Source organism: Bemisia tabaci, chromosome 10 (genome assembly GCF_918797505.1).
Source record: "Bemisia tabaci chromosome 10, PGI_BMITA_v3".
NCBI classification, from domain to species: Eukaryota; Metazoa; Arthropoda; class Insecta; order Hemiptera; family Aleyrodidae; genus Bemisia; species Bemisia tabaci.
The window spans coordinates 13,159,507-13,175,105 of NC_092802.1; the positions used below are offsets into that span (position 1 = coordinate 13,159,507).

Consider the following 15,599-nt stretch of genomic DNA (forward strand, 5'->3'; position numbering starts at 1 on the left):
ACAACCAAATAAAGTCAGCGATAATATATACTTGATAGGACCCAATAGACAACAACGATACGGTAATTCAACAATTTCTCACCTACATCTAGCTCAGTCTTTCGTATGCAAATAGTCCGGGTCCCTTCACTGGCTCCATGTCGGACAAAGGGATGCAATTTAACCCTTGACCTTCTCCGCTCGGCTGACCTCATTTAATTACTCTAATTGCTTCCGTTTTGTCTTTAGCCACAAGATTGGCTGCCTGCCTCATTGTGCACCTCTCCGATTTTCGGATATCACGGAACGCGTCGATGCCGCGCACTAAAAGCAAACCCCGTAAAACTAATCGAATTTTGTCAATTCCTCGAACATAGCTCGTTCTCCACAAAAAGTCGAGGATGTTTTCTCTTGGAATTTTTTGGAAAGCTGGATTATATTGCAAAGAAACAATTTCAAAAACTTGAAGAAAAATTGTTGAAAGAGAAGACTTTTATTGTATCAGAGGAAATTTGACAACGCCAGCATGTTCATACGACATTTTTCCGTAGTAATGTAGTCTACACTGGAAAAAAAAAATACAAAAAAAAAAAACACATTGGATCCGGAGTCCAGACTCTTGAAAACATTGCATTGACAAGAAAAACGACTCTTGATTCAATCTGATTTAAGCTTAAATCAAAAGGAAACCCGCTCAAATTAAGAGGCTTGGTTCTTGATTTATAGCTTAAATCTGATTGAATCGAGAGTATTTTTTCTTGTCGATGTTTTTAAGAGTCTGGACTCTAGATCCAATGTGTTTTTTTTTCTAGTGTAGCGTGACGTATTGGGACCCAATAATAAAGTAACGAATGCCCACAAATGATTTCATCAATGTGAATTAGCAGTAGCGATTTTTCAAGTAGGTATCAGTGTTTTTCCCCAATTTAAATCCATTACTAATATCGATCCTAGTTGAGACAGGTCATCTCAAATACAATCGATCATTTTACTTGGTATGTAGGGTATAGCCAAGTGCTAGAAATAATGTGACAATTTTATAAAAAAATACTTAAATTTTATCAATAAACTTTGACTGAATCTTTTCGAAGCAAGCGCTTCATCGTCAGGGTCACAAAGTATACATCATAAAGGCCATAATTAAATTTTAGACAAGGTAACAGATTTCATTGGTAACAATTGATAACAAATTAACTTGTATTAAGGAACGCGGTGGAGTCATCGTTGTAGTGTGACGCGCCTTCCATTCGGTTAGCGGCAATATGCCTACACCCATGGTCGAATATTTATCTCGTTACGCCGGCCGTAAATGAAATAAAAAATCGACGCCTGCACGCGGAAAAAAAGTTTTCTTATCTCCGATTGCAACTTTGCAAATTTCTCCTAATTTTTTTATTTTTAATCAATTTTTTTTAAAAAAAAGCTACAAACAGTTTTTGTAGAAGTTTCCGAGAAATTCCCGGAATGATTTGAAATAAAATCATAAAAACTTTCGGCGCGATATTTTCGTTCGTTCTGTTTTCTTTTTATCAAACCAAAATTATTTTTCGCGAATCAAGTGTCAGAATTGCTGCATCGTTTTAACATCGTCCGAGTTGCTGAATCGTTGCAAATGGCAAAAACCGGGCAGGGACCGTCAAAAGAATTGACGAGCACTCCTAGTTTTGCTGCGATTTTAGCGCGCGCAAGCCAGGGAAGGAAGCTCAGTCGAGTGTCGAGTCATCTTCAGAATGTGATGCGCCTTCAATTCAGTTAGCGGCAATGTGCCTATACCCGTGGTTGAGTAGTTTGTCACAAATAACGCTCGCGTTGCGTTTGGTGCAATGCGAGAAGTATTCATGCACTCTTGTAGGCACTAATAAGCGCTTGACGCCGACCGCACTGTTCGGCGCAATGCGTAAAGTATTTCTACAGTCTTGCAGGCGCTGATATGAGTTTGACACCAACCGCACCGTGTTCGGCGCGATTATTCGAACTCGCGTTAGGATAATCGCGGCATCGAAAAATGGGGCTTAATTGTCTTAATTTAATTGTTGTTTGTTTAATTGTTTACTTTTTTTCATCATCGAGAGGTTACTTACGTTACGATTTTTTCGCAATTTTATTTACGCGGTAAGCATACGCAGTTGACTGAATGTCTTGTAAGTGGCAGACTCATTTTGCCCATATTCGCGTTTCTTTCAAACGTGATTTTCTCACGCTGAGAAATAAAGGTCAGAATGAATCGCAATCTCGAAGGAGCGGTTTGCATCGGATCACGAAAAAGCTGAAAATCAAGGGCAGACAGATTAGCAAGGACTCCAAGGCTACTTACGTAGGAAGAAGCCTGTAAAGAAGCTCTTCACATTTTCTCTTTTCTTCTTTGTAGTCTGCGGTTCTCTCCTCGACGAGCGATTCCAAATTATTGGCGTACTTCTCCATACGAGCTAGCAAATTATCAAGAATATTATCCGTTTCGAAATCTCTGCGAACAGAAAGCGCGTTTACAATTAGTTTCCAACAAAACAGTGGGAAAAACAAGGAGGAAAAACGGGAAACAAGGCTAAACATACACAATTAATAAAACCCGAGACGTTCCGACTCAAAACTGAGTCATTTTCAGTCGGAAAGAATAAAAATTTAAAAAAAAACAAAAAAACATGAAAAACCTGAGCCCTACATGGTAGTGGCCGGAATCTGAGAAAAAAGCCGGGTGGTGCTCTTTTTGCTCTTTTTTGGTTTTATTAATTGTGTATTTTTAGCCTTGTTTCCCGTTTTTTCTCCTTGTTTTTTCCACTTTTATCATTGTCTCGGGCTGCTCTTAAAAATTTGTATATATTTTCAACAAACGGGAGTAAAACAATCGCACTGTATCGGTTTTTGTTGACACAATTTTTGACATTCACAGCGTGCCAATTTAACTTGGCTTTCCCCGACTTTTTTGAGTTCCCCCTGATTGAAACTGTCAAAATTACCTGGCTTCTACAAAACGCGTAGAGCTATAAATAAAATATTTTTGAGACTAATTTTTCTGCAAATTTCAGAAATATGTGAGACGTGTTACTGCCAGTCAAATCGTTTAATTAAATAAACCTGTAATACCTCATTGAAAATTACTTCTCTATTCAGTATTTACCGTTTTGTAACGCATCTTACGTTCTCCGTAAAAGGAACGTAACCCCATTCCAAGGTTGCAAAATTGACTAAAAATTTGAATTTTTCACAAGATAACACCAGTGAAATTTTGTCCAAATTTTGCTATTATTCGCATGAGATCAGAAGTAAAATCAGTGAATTTTTCAGTGAGAAATGTACAAAGTTTTCCTCATAAAATTCAATTTTTGAGAGGAAATTTGGCAACATTGGAATGCAGTTACGTTATTTTCAAGGGAAACGATGAAATACCCAATTTTTACACTGAGGGTTGCTTTAAGATACTTGAACGAAAAAGCTGTTATTCTTCAGAAATTAAGGTTTGATCCAAGGATTCTTCAGAATATGCATGTCACAGGCACATAGTCAAATCAGGCATTTCATCAAATGTTTGGGCAAACAGTCAAATTTTGATGATTTACAAAGACTTGTATGTTTATGGGTATTGTATGTATTTTATATGGGAACTGTTAAGTTTTCATTGTTTTGAAAGTAATAATTCATCAAAGCTTACCAACTTATCTTGTATTTTGCCCTCCAAATGCTCCTCATATATTCTAACTTTCAACATTTGAAAAAGTCGGTATTATATGACATGCTGAAAATCCCGAGATGAAAGCTCGTTTAAGGATTACCTAGATTTAATTTATACAATTGTACGATGCCAATTTTTACAGAAACTCCTTATCAACTTGAGAGGATAATTATTTTGTCTACAATTAGCAATTTAATCAGAGTTTCAATCCAAGTAAGATTATTTGCCTAGGCATTTGACAAAATGCCTGATTTGACGATACGCCTGCGACACATACGTAAAAGAAAACGAAAGGTAAAAGTGAACTTACTTGTTAAGTTTTCTTATTAAAGTTTTGAGAGTTGTGAAATCTGGCCTTTCTGTTGGGTCCTCGGCCCAGCAACGACGCATCAAACTTACAATCTCATCATCACAGTCTAAGTTTTCAGGTACCGATGGCCTGAGGAAGGAGACTCCATTTTTGACCTCCTCCACGATTTCTGTAACATAAGAATTGGATTTATGCATTATATTATGCAGAATTAGCCTCAAGCTTAATTTATAGACACAAAATTCAGTAATACCGTATGTCAGGTACGTAGCCAGGGAGAGGGCCCCCCCCTCCCTGGCTTCGTTTGATTTCAAGTATCATTCTATTCGGAGTCGGTCGGAAGTCGTCACAATTTGTCTGGATTATGTCTGTAACCCCACCCCCTTTCCCCCACAAGGCACTTTAAGTCTGTTACCCAAGTAGCAGTGATCGCGATAAATAGCGATTTTATCGGTTGATTATCGCGATTTTATCGGTGGCAATTTATCCCAATATTATCGAATACAAAATTGCGATTTATGGCGATTAAATCGCTGTGCATCGCAATTTTTTGTTCAATTAAATCGCGATCAATTTTTGTCAATAAAATCGAGATTAAATCGCCATAGATCGCGATTTTTATTGTTATAGTATCGCGATAAATGGCCGGGCGATGAAATCGCGATTTTATTGCAGCAAGATCGAGGATAAAATCGCCGACAAAATCGCAACAAATCGCGATTTTTCCGATGAAAAATGCTACTTGGGTAGTGAAGAATCGTAGTTGTTCTTGAAGGTCTTTTCCGGTTCCTTCAAGAAACAAGGAAGAATACGTAAATCAGGCCATAAAATCAGCAACACCTTCCTGAAAGGCAAAAATCTGATGACAGACTCTGTGTCTCCTTGGCTGATGTGTTGAAGTTGCCACACAAGAGACAAGTGCTTCAATTAAGGCACACGAAGCTGAGGCACCGGTCTTCACTCCCTTGCAATTTCCTCGCGATGTATTCGCTGGCAGACGCGTCGCGAGTCGCGAGACCAGAACGACACAGTGACGTGCTTTGCGATATATCGATTGATACGCCACTCAAACCTATGGAAAAGATCGATTATCAGGTTGTTCGCACCGAACACCTAGTAATCGATTCTTGACCATAGCTTCAAGTGACGGTATTTCGATAGTCGATCATTCACGCCACGCCACTGCGCAGTGGCTCGTGTACGAGAGTGTAATCATATCTCTCTGACGGATCTGCCTCCGAGAGATTCAGTCAAAATTAGTCTAAATCAACTTTGAAGTTACAGCTTTTTCTATACCCACAGAAACTCCGCGTGATTCTAGAGTAGTTTGTTTAAGTCTTGTTAGAAATTATCTCCGCAAGGACGTCATCTTGATTTACCCTTGTACTGCCGTGCTAGGGAAGAACGCCGTATGAACATTCGAGAGTCGCCTTTCCCCGGATAAAACAGGTATTCTTGACAAGGTTCATGCATATTCTTCCTTGAAATTTTCAGATATTTTAGAATAAATTGCGAACAAAATGGTTATAGGACATTTCAACAACGATTTTTTGTCCGTGCGTCTGTTTTTTCTAGTAGTTAATGTCCATGCGTTTTTCCGGCAGAGGAGTTTTGGTCCACCTACTAATTGAGAACCAAAGTTAATTGGTCCACTAGTATATATTCACATCACTTACATGAAGCAAAAGCCCGCTTTCATTCAGCTATTTCATTCTTGTTTCAAAATAAAATCTTCTTAATGGCATACTCAAGAATGTTTCTGCCTAAATTGAGTCACTTTTTACTCTAATGAAATTCAAAAATTATGTTAAAAGTTATTAAATACGGATACTAGAACTTGGTGAGTTTTTGGACTCTCTTCTTGTACCGTAATATCTTAATTTATTTTGCAAAAATCGTGAAGGATGCCTGTCATTTTTAATACTTTGGAGCGCCTTCAATTCCGTATGATACTGTGCAACCCTTCTGTTGTGAAATAGTTGCTTGAGGCGCCGTGGTACGCTGCGGCACGGCGGGCGGGCGGCCAACGCCTTCAAACCTAAGTGGATACTTCAAGCATTGCGCAATGCGTGAAGTATCCCCTTAGGTTTGTAGGGGCCTGTGCGCGTTACGCGCTGGCAGCACGCCGCTTCTGTTTGGTTTTTATATTTAAACTCGCGGAGTCAGCATTTTTCAGCTCATGATTTTGAAATGTTTGCACACTGTGCATGGATAATTCTCATTTAATGTGATGGAAAAAAAAAAAACATGTAATAAAGGAAAACATAATGTGTTTTGTAACTATTAAGGTGGTTCCGTGTCAATTTTAATGATTCCCAAAGCACTTAAATATGTTCTTTTATATTTTGTGCTGTTACTGTGCTGCAATATGGTGTATGCGCAACCAAATGCTCAAAATTGGAGAAACTTGACTCTAAAAGATCGATGTACAAATGAGCTAAAACCTAAGAATGCGTGTTTCTTGGTTTATTTTCCTCTTTGATTCATTTTTGTATAGTTTCTTTCAACACAACTACGGCTCATTGGGATTGATATCGATGTCATCGCTTTGAAAAGGTTTTACAAATATTTGCCAAGTTTTAAAAATGTTCTTTGAATGAAGTACTATTTTCATTTAAAAAAGGAAAAAAAGGAAAGAAAAAAAGGGTATATAGAAGGTTTATTTTGTGTTGAAAATTTTTAGGATGGAATTAAACCAAATATTCACCGATGACAATTTGAAAAGATAAATCAAAAGAAGAAAGTAACATTTCATTTAAAAAATGAATTACCGTAAGAACACCTCAATCTCTCTCAATTTGCTCATTTCGATATCGGCAATATAATTTTACCTTCGGACTAAAATATAACACATGGACCACGTAACTGTTTCTTATTTTACAAGTGAACGTAAACTACTAGACAAAACAGGTGCGCAGACAAAAAATCGTTGACGGAATGTCCTGAAACCATAGTCAGAATAGTCTAAAATTTTTGAAGACAAATATTTGCAACTTCCCCAATGAATTTGTATATTATATTGGAAGAAATGTGGCAACGCCTGAAGGTTCATACGGCGTTTCTTCTTAGTACGGCAGTATAGGGAATGAACTGGACATATTCATGCTAAAAGGAACTAAGTTCCACGCAAACCCCATGCGCATAGTTCCTTTTAGCATAAATGCATCCAATCGATGTATCTGCGTCGCTCTTTTTGAAGGGCTTGAGGGTACGTGAAATATTGCTATTTCAAGAAATGCGTGTTTAAAGTTTCAAAATCTTATGGAGCCTCACGGTGGTAGGAAAGGTCAATCTCTCTTTTTGATGAAACTATTAGATGGACTGTCTCATATCATAACACACTCACGGGGCCTATGTGCGAAAGCTTCACATACAAGCCTGTTAAGTATCAGTCGAGCGAGCCTATCTAAGGCTAGTCAATCCTATGCCCAAACCCGTTTTCTTCCATGGAGAGAGCCGCAGTCGGGGTATCTTTAGGCAGAGAACTCCTCTGAAGCACCCTAAAGGCTCAAAGAAATCCTGATAGTCACCGACCAATCACAGAGTGGCACGATTTCCCTGCTCTGGAAGGAGTGAGATGGCGTTTTATAGGTGCTTGAGAAGCTTTTCAGGTGCTAGAACGGGGCATCTCCACCCCATACCGCCCGCCCTCTCCTCAGCATCTGACCAACCCTCACTAAATTGGCGCGCGCTAAAACGTAACAATTTTGTTTGCCGGGAATAAAAAGAACGACGGGTTACGTGCAGTTTACGGGGGCTAAATTGAATCAGGAACCCCCGCGGGAGGGGTGGGGGTGCACCCGTCACGGTATCGCTGAGCAGATTCCGCGCATCCCGCGTTGGGTTCTCGTTGGTGGTGAGCGGTTATTGGACGGAGCACCGCGCTCTGAGCGGAGTGGGGGGGGGGTGTATTTAGTTGGGATGAAGGATGAATGAATGATGAGAGTTGCCTCACTGTTGCTCGAGTTCCGCTCGTGTCCCGGTATTCTTACCGCGGTGGATGCGATGAGCAAACGGGAGGATGTCAATGATTGAATCGCTATTTTCGAGAAGTATCCGCCTTTTTTTTTGGGGGGGGGGGGGGGGTTATTCAAAACGAACTTCCAGATAACTGAAAAAATTGATTTGGAAGAAAATTTCCGATCGATGGAAAATGTTTTCGGCGCACTTCCCCAAAAGAGCTTTACTGTCCAAAGTCTTTTTTTTAAGAAAAAAAAAAAAAAAAAACTACCAGTACAATTGGCTGAGAAGTCGATTTATAATTGTGAATGAAGTTAAATACTTTTTGAAACAGAAAAAGAATGTGTTTTTTGAGACACAACGTGTTTTTTGAGACATATTCTATAGGAAACAACCGTCCTCTTTGCTCTAGCTGAAGTTTTCAAAGGCTCATTTAAATAATTGGTCGGCTGGCCCTTTTTTTTAAAAAAAAAACGATTTCGCTGTTTTAACAATTTGGTTGTTAAAAAAAGCATCCGACATCTTTCAATGTAGATTTTACAATGAAAAAATGCTAATTTAATCTAAAATTAGGTTAAATTAGCTTTTCACTTTTATAAAATGTACATCTGAAACATGTCGTACATATCTTTTAAACATTTAATTCTAAAATCAGCAATTCATTCTTTTCCGTGCATTTCCTCTAGAATTTCGTCGGAAAATCGTTACCGAAACCCACGGTTTGCGAATACGGAGCATCGACCACGTGGATGACACATCTCCACACCCCGTAATCACAACCTTCAAACCCCGCAAACAGGGTGCTAATACGGCTTTCAGAGGAACCTAGACAAGTGAGGACTGGATGAGCGACCCCCCCCCCCCCCCCCCCCGATGCGACGCGAGAGGAAAAGCGACCGTTTGAGCGGGTGAGACGAGCAGTTCGCAGCCCGTCTGTTTCCGCGAAGCCATTTTGCTCGCAAATCATTTTCATCCCTTTGTATTCCTGGCGCGTCGTCCCGTTTTCGCATCGAGCCTCTTGTTCGAGCGTTTTCCTCCATCACTCCAATTTTTCCGCACGCCGCGTGTCTCCGCAACGCCGCGCTGCTGCCGAACTGGTCTCTTCGAAAATTTCCCCCGCGCCAAGAGACAAGTTCTCTTCAGCGAGTTGATCGTTGAAATTGGACAAAACAATAGGCAAAGGAGACGTAAGTAGTAGTGAGCGATCCTATTGGTTGAAGTGGGTGGTTCTAATAGATTGAAGGAGAAAACGATGGACTGACGAAAGGGTCTTTCGTGGGTTGCCGTCAGTTAGTATTTTACCCACCTCATTTGTCTATTGCAATCACCCGTTTCCACCAATAGGTTCCCTCCATATCCTTCTTATCTTCTTTGTCCATAGCTTTTTCTATCAATTACCGCATATTATTTACATACATCAAACTGCATATTTTTTCAAAAATTCTCACAGAGGAAAAAACTCCAGTCACGAAGACTGAACTTTAGTTCATATGGAAAAATTAAGTTTCCGGAAGTTTTTAGTTCTAGGAACTCAACTTTCGTTCAAATAAAAGGTTGTATCGAACCGATCATAGGGAATGGATATTTAATCTTTGATGGATGTCCGTGTTGCATAATGACGGTAAAACTGCAAATATACGTATCTCGGTTGCGGTATTTCGAAATCTCCGCCCCTATTTTTAGTTTTTTTTAAAAAGAGACCGAATTGAAGTCTGGCTTTAAATGTTCACGGAATTCTTCATTAAAAGAGGAAAAATTCTGAAAGTTTCAAAGAATTATGATTTTAAGTAGTTTTGCATGGAGAAAATGAAGAATGACAGGAAGTCCGCAACGCCGCAAACCTAGATCATTTCTGCAGTTTCATCGTCGATATGCAAAATTGAAGGCGCGAGTCGTGAACTCGGAATGCTTTGCTCTATGTCACTCATATGGTCGCTCCTAGTTAGGTAAACAAATTAATAAAAAAGGGGCCAGATTACGCATCTCCCATCCTCAGTTGGGCTGTGTACGTAGCCTTTGAAGCACTATTAGAAATAAGACAAACAAAAACAGCCAAAAAATGGTAATGGAGCAATGAGAAAACACGCATTGATGACGGCGCAGAGATACGACAAGTCGTGCTTGGCGGATGTCCGAGCTGCATATATGCAAAACTGAAGGCGCGATGACACGAAACGTGAATTTGGAATGCTCCCCTCTATGTTCCTTGTGAATTATCACTTCCATTCGAGAAACAATTTTCAAAACGAGCCGGATTACTACGGCACCCTCATCTTTGGCTGTGTTGTTCACGTAGCATTTGAAGCATAACTACAAAATAGACAATCAGAATCAACAAAACACGGAAATAGATCAATGGAAAGGATGCGCGTTGACGATGGCGCTGAGATACGACTATTCGTGCTTGATGGATGTCCGTGTTGCATATAAGGAAGTTCAAGGGACCGACCGATTTCCTCGTTGCAGAGAGATTCTCGTTATAACGATAGTCGTTGCGGAGAGAAAGTACTATATTTTGGAAATTTTATGGCTATTTTTTACATTTTTAGAGTCCGTACTTTAAATTGTAGAAAAAATCCATTGAAAGATTAAAAAAAAATATTTTGAGGTTAAGTACAAAATTTTCCCTCGTCCAAAGAGATTTTTTCGGCGGAAAGAAAATAACAAAAAACAAACGAAAATCTGGGACTCGTTAAAATTAAAAGTTGGGCAGATAAATTTCTTGGGAAGGATTGATGGAAGACTCTGTCATCCCATTTTCGGGGAGCGGATCCCCTCTCTGTCATAAAAATCGGTTCCTATCTGCTAAACGCTGCCCATTTCTCCTCCGGTCAAGGCCACAGCCATGGTGTAGGGCATATCTGCCCATCCTATTTGTTATTGAAGGACTAGGGAGGGGCAGAAGGGGGGGGGGGTAAGCGAGGAGCGGAGAGGGGATAAATATGGATGGAATGATAAGGAGGAGGAAGGGAGCAGGAAAAAGCGATGAGAAACGCGAGAAAGAAACTTTGCAGCCACAAATCACGGCTCGCATAAGCGTGGTGAGATGATTGTATGAACAATTGAACAATGAGAGCTTCAGCGTTGAGGCGAATTTAACGGCGGGAAGTTGCGCCAAATTGCGCGTTATTCAAATCGCCGGTTTAAGCAATGTTTTTAGACTGTGATTCCTTATAGGAATAGATGCAAGCTACATTTTTCGATCGTAGGTCAAGGTTATGTAGTTATGTTGCTTTACTAACTTTTTTCCCTCATACATTAGAACAAATCTGACCTTTGAGCAATTTTAAACAAGTTTTATGGCAATTGTGATTACAAATAAAATATCAATATTTTAAGATGTAACTGAAGACTCTCACCGCTCTTTTAGTTCTGTTGTTGTTTAAGTCTTGTTCAAATGCGAGGTGTGATTATATCATGATTATTGACTTCATCCCGTTTGTAACTATGGCAAAGAATCGATTATTAAGGAGTTCATTGCAAATACCCTGATAATCGATCCTTTCCTATAGATTTAGATGACGGATCAAACGATCTATCGCGAAAAATGTATTACCTCATAATTATACAATAAAAATATGCTAATTTAGCCACCTGCGTGGTTAAATTAGCTTTCCACCATTGTAAAATGTACATTTGAAATATATCAGACATTACATTTAACAATTTAATTGTTAAATACATTTGAAACGTATCGGACATATATTTAACAATTGAATTGTTAAATCAGCAATCCATCTTTTTCGCACATTCTGCTTCTACTAGGTGACATATTTCCCTACACTCCACTACACTCCGGCGGAAAAAAAGCAAAGTTGATTTTTTTTCCTCCGTGAACAGGACTGCCAACTTGCGAGAATGGCTACTGGTTACGAAATAGCTGGACTTAAATAGACACATCTGCTGAACTTGGGGTTTAGGGCCTCTGCAGGGAGGGAAGACGAGATATTAAACGGTAGCGCGCTGTAGGTAAAGCCTCTAGAGATGGACGGACGGTGGACATTAACAGCTCGGAAGAGAAACGCAATGAGACCGAATGGGAAGTCAGAGCTTGCTACTTTACAAGGTTGCCACTTCGGTCGTTAATTTTTTACTCCTGATATGAGAGCTAACGTTATTTTTTTTTTAATTTAGTTGCAAAAGACACCGTTGAGCGGAATCAGCCGAATACACCAGAGACGTTGCTTAATTTTCTCTTACGTTACATTTGGATTGCATTTTGCTAAAAGGAACCAAGAGCATTCCAATATCGCTGAGATTCTGCAATTTTTTTTTCCTTACAAATGATTTCGTTGATTTAACAATTTTGTTGTTAAAAAAAGCGTCCGATATCTTTCAATGTAGATTTTACAATGAAAAATGCTAATTTAATCTAAAATCAGGTTAAATTAGCTTTTCACTTTTATAAAATGTACATCTGAAACATGTCGTACATATCTTTTAAACATTTAATTCTAAAATCAGCAATTCATTCTTTTCCGTGCATTTCCTCTAGAATTTCGTCGGAAAATCGTTACCGAAATTCACGGTTTGTGAATACGGAGCATCGACCACGTGGATGACACATCTCCACACCCCGTAATCACAACCTTCAAACCCCGCAAACAGGGTGCTAATACGGCTTTCAGAGGAACCTAGACAAGTGAGGACTGGATGAGCGACCCCCCCCCCCCCCCCCCCCGATGCGACGCGAGAGGAAAAGCGACCGTTTGAGCGGGTGAGACGAGCATTTCGCAGCCCGTCTGTTTCCGCGAAGCCATTTTGCTCGCAAATCATTTTCATCCCTTTGTATTCCTGGCGCGTCGTCCCGTTTTCGCTTCGAGCCTCTTGTTCGAGCGTTTTCCTCCATCACTCCAATTTTTCCGCACGCCGCGTGTCTCCTCAACGCCGCGCTGCTGCCGAACGGGTCTCTTCGAAAATTTCCCCCGCGCCAAGAGACAAGTTCTCTTCAGCGAGTTGATCGTTGAAATTGGACAAAACAATAGGCAAAGGAGACGTAAGTAGTAGTGAGCGATCCTATTGGTTGAAGTGGGTGGTTCTAATAGATTGAAGGAGAAAACGATGGACTGGCGAAAGGGTCTTTCGTGGGTTGCCGTCAGTTAGTATTTTACCCACCTCATTTGTCTATTGCAACCACCCGTTTCCACCTATAGGTTCCCGCCATATCCTTCTTATCTTCTTTGTCCATAGCTTTTTCTATCAATTACCGCATATTATTTACATACATCAAACTGCATATTTTTTTCAAAAATTCTCACAGAGGAAAAAACTCCAGTCACGAAGGCTGAACTTTAGTTCATAATGGAAAAATTAAGTTTCCCGAAGTTTTTAGTTCTAGGAACTCAACTTTCGTTCAAATAAAAGGTTGTATCGAACCGATCATAGGGAATGGATATTTAATCTTTGATGGATGTCCGTGTTGCATAATGACGGTAAAACTGCAAATATACGTATCTCGGTTGCGGTATTTCGAAATCTCCCGCTCCTATTTTTAGTTTTTTTTTAAAAAGAGACCGAATTGAAGTCTGGCTTTAAATGTTCACGGAATTCTTCACTAAAAGAAGAAAAATCCTGAAAGTTTCAAAGAATTATGATTTTGAGGAGTTTTGCATGGAGAAAATGAAGAATGACAGGAAGTCCGCAACGCCGCAAACCTAGATCATTTCTGCAGTTTCATCGTCGATATGCAAAATTGAAGGCGCGAGTCGTGAACTCGGAATGCTTTGCTCTATGTCACTCATATGGTCGCTCCTAGTTAGGTAAACAAATGAATAAAAAAGGGGCCAGATTATGCATCTCCCATCCTCAGTTGTGCTGTGCACGTAGCCTTTGAAGCACTATTAGAAATAAGACAAACAAAAACAGCCAAAAAATGGTAATGGAGCAATGAGAAAACACGCATTGATGACGGCGCAGAGATACGACAAGTCGTGCTTGGCGGATGTCCGTGTTGCATATATGCAAAACTGAAGGCGCGATGACACGAAACGTGAATTTGGAATGCTCCCCTCTATGTTCCTTGTGAATTATCACTTCCATTCGAGAGACAATTTTCAAAACGAGCCGGATTACTACGGCACCCTCATCTTTGGCTGTGTTGTTCACGTAGCATTTGAAGCATAACTACAAAATAGGCAATCAGAATCAACAAAACACGGAAATAGATCAATGGAAAGGATGCACGTTGACGATGGCGCTGAGATACGATTATTCGTGCTTGATGGATGTCCGTGTTGCATATAAGGAAGTTCAAGGGACCGACCGATTTCCTCGTTGCAGAGAGATTCTCGTTAAAACGATAGTCGTTGCGGAGAGAAAGTACTATATTTTGGAAATGTTATGGCTATTTCTCTACATTTTTAGAGTCCGTACTTTAAATTGTAGAAAAAATCCATTGAAAGATTAAAAAAAAATATTTTGAGGTTAAGTACAAAATTTTCCCTCGTCCAAAGAGATTTTTTCGCCGGAAAGAAAATAACAAAAAACAAACGAAAATCTGGGACTCGTTAAAATTAAAAGTTGGGCAGATAAATTTCTTGGGAAGGATTGATGGAAGACTGTCATCCCCATTTTCGGGAGCGGATTCCCCTCTCTGTCATAAAAATCGGTTCCTATCTGCTAAACGCTGCCCATTTCTCCTCCGGTCAAGGCCACAGCCATGGTGTAGGGCATATCTGCCCATCCTATTTGTTATTGAAGGAGTAGGGAGGGGCAGAAGGGGGGGGGGGTAAGCGAGGAGCGGAGAGGGGATAAATATGGATGGAATGATAAGGAGGAGGAAGGGAGCAGGAAAAAGCGATGAGAAACGCGAGAAAGAAACTTTGCAGCCACAAATCACGGCTCGCATAAGCGTGGTGAGATGATTGTATAAACAATTGAACAATGAGAGCTTCAACGTTGAGGCGAATTTAACGGCGGGAAGTTGCGCCAAATTGCGCGTTATTCAAATCGCCGGTTTAAGCAATGTTTTTAGACAGTGATTCCTTATAGGAATAGATGCAAGCTACATTTTTCGATCGTAGGTCAAGGTAATGTAGTTATGTTGCTTTACTAACTTTTTTCCCCCCCCCACATTAGAACAAATCTGACCTTTGAGCAATATTAAACAAGTTTTATGGCAATTGTAATTACAAATAAAATATCAATATTTTAAGATGTAACTGAAGACTCTCACCGCTCTTTTAGTTCTGTTTTTTGGTTGTTCGTTAAGTCTTGTTCAAATGCGAGGTGTGATTATATCATGATTATTGACTTCATCCCGTTTGTAACTATGGCAAAGAATCGATTATTAAGGAGTTCATTGCAAATACCCTGATAATCGATCCTTTTCTATAGATTTAGATGACGGATCAAACGATCTATCGCGAAAAATGTATTGTATTACCTCATAATTATACAATAAAAATATGCTAATTTAGCCACCTGCGTGGTTAAATTAGCTTTCCACCATTGTAAAATGTACATTTGAAATATATCAGACATTACATTTAACAATTTAATTGTTAAATACATTTGAAACGTATCGGACATATATTTAACAATTGAATTGTTAATTCAGCAATCCATCTTTTTCGCACATTCTGCCTCTACTAGGTGACATATTTCCCTACACTCCACTACACTCCGGCGGAAAAAAAGCAAAGTTGATTTTTTTTCCTCCGTGAACAGGACTGCCAACTTGCG

At 39.7% G+C, this 15,599-nt stretch overlaps 1 protein-coding gene across 4 annotated transcripts in view; it reads right to left on the reverse strand.

Annotated features, from left to right (window-relative positions):
- LOC109044685 (atrial natriuretic peptide receptor 1) overlaps positions 1-15,599 on the reverse strand; it is a 589,109-nt gene that overhangs the window by 61,836 nt on the left and 511,674 nt on the right. For all 4 annotated transcript variants that reach the window (XM_072305169.1, XM_072305168.1, XM_072305171.1 and 1 more), the window contains 2 exons: positions 3,957-4,125; positions 2,294-2,443 (listed from right to left, as the gene is read on the reverse strand). In XM_072305169.1, coding sequence (XP_072161270.1) covers positions 2,294-2,443; positions 3,957-4,125 — 319 coding nt within the window. The remainder of the gene's footprint in view (positions 1-2,293; positions 2,444-3,956; positions 4,126-15,599) is intronic.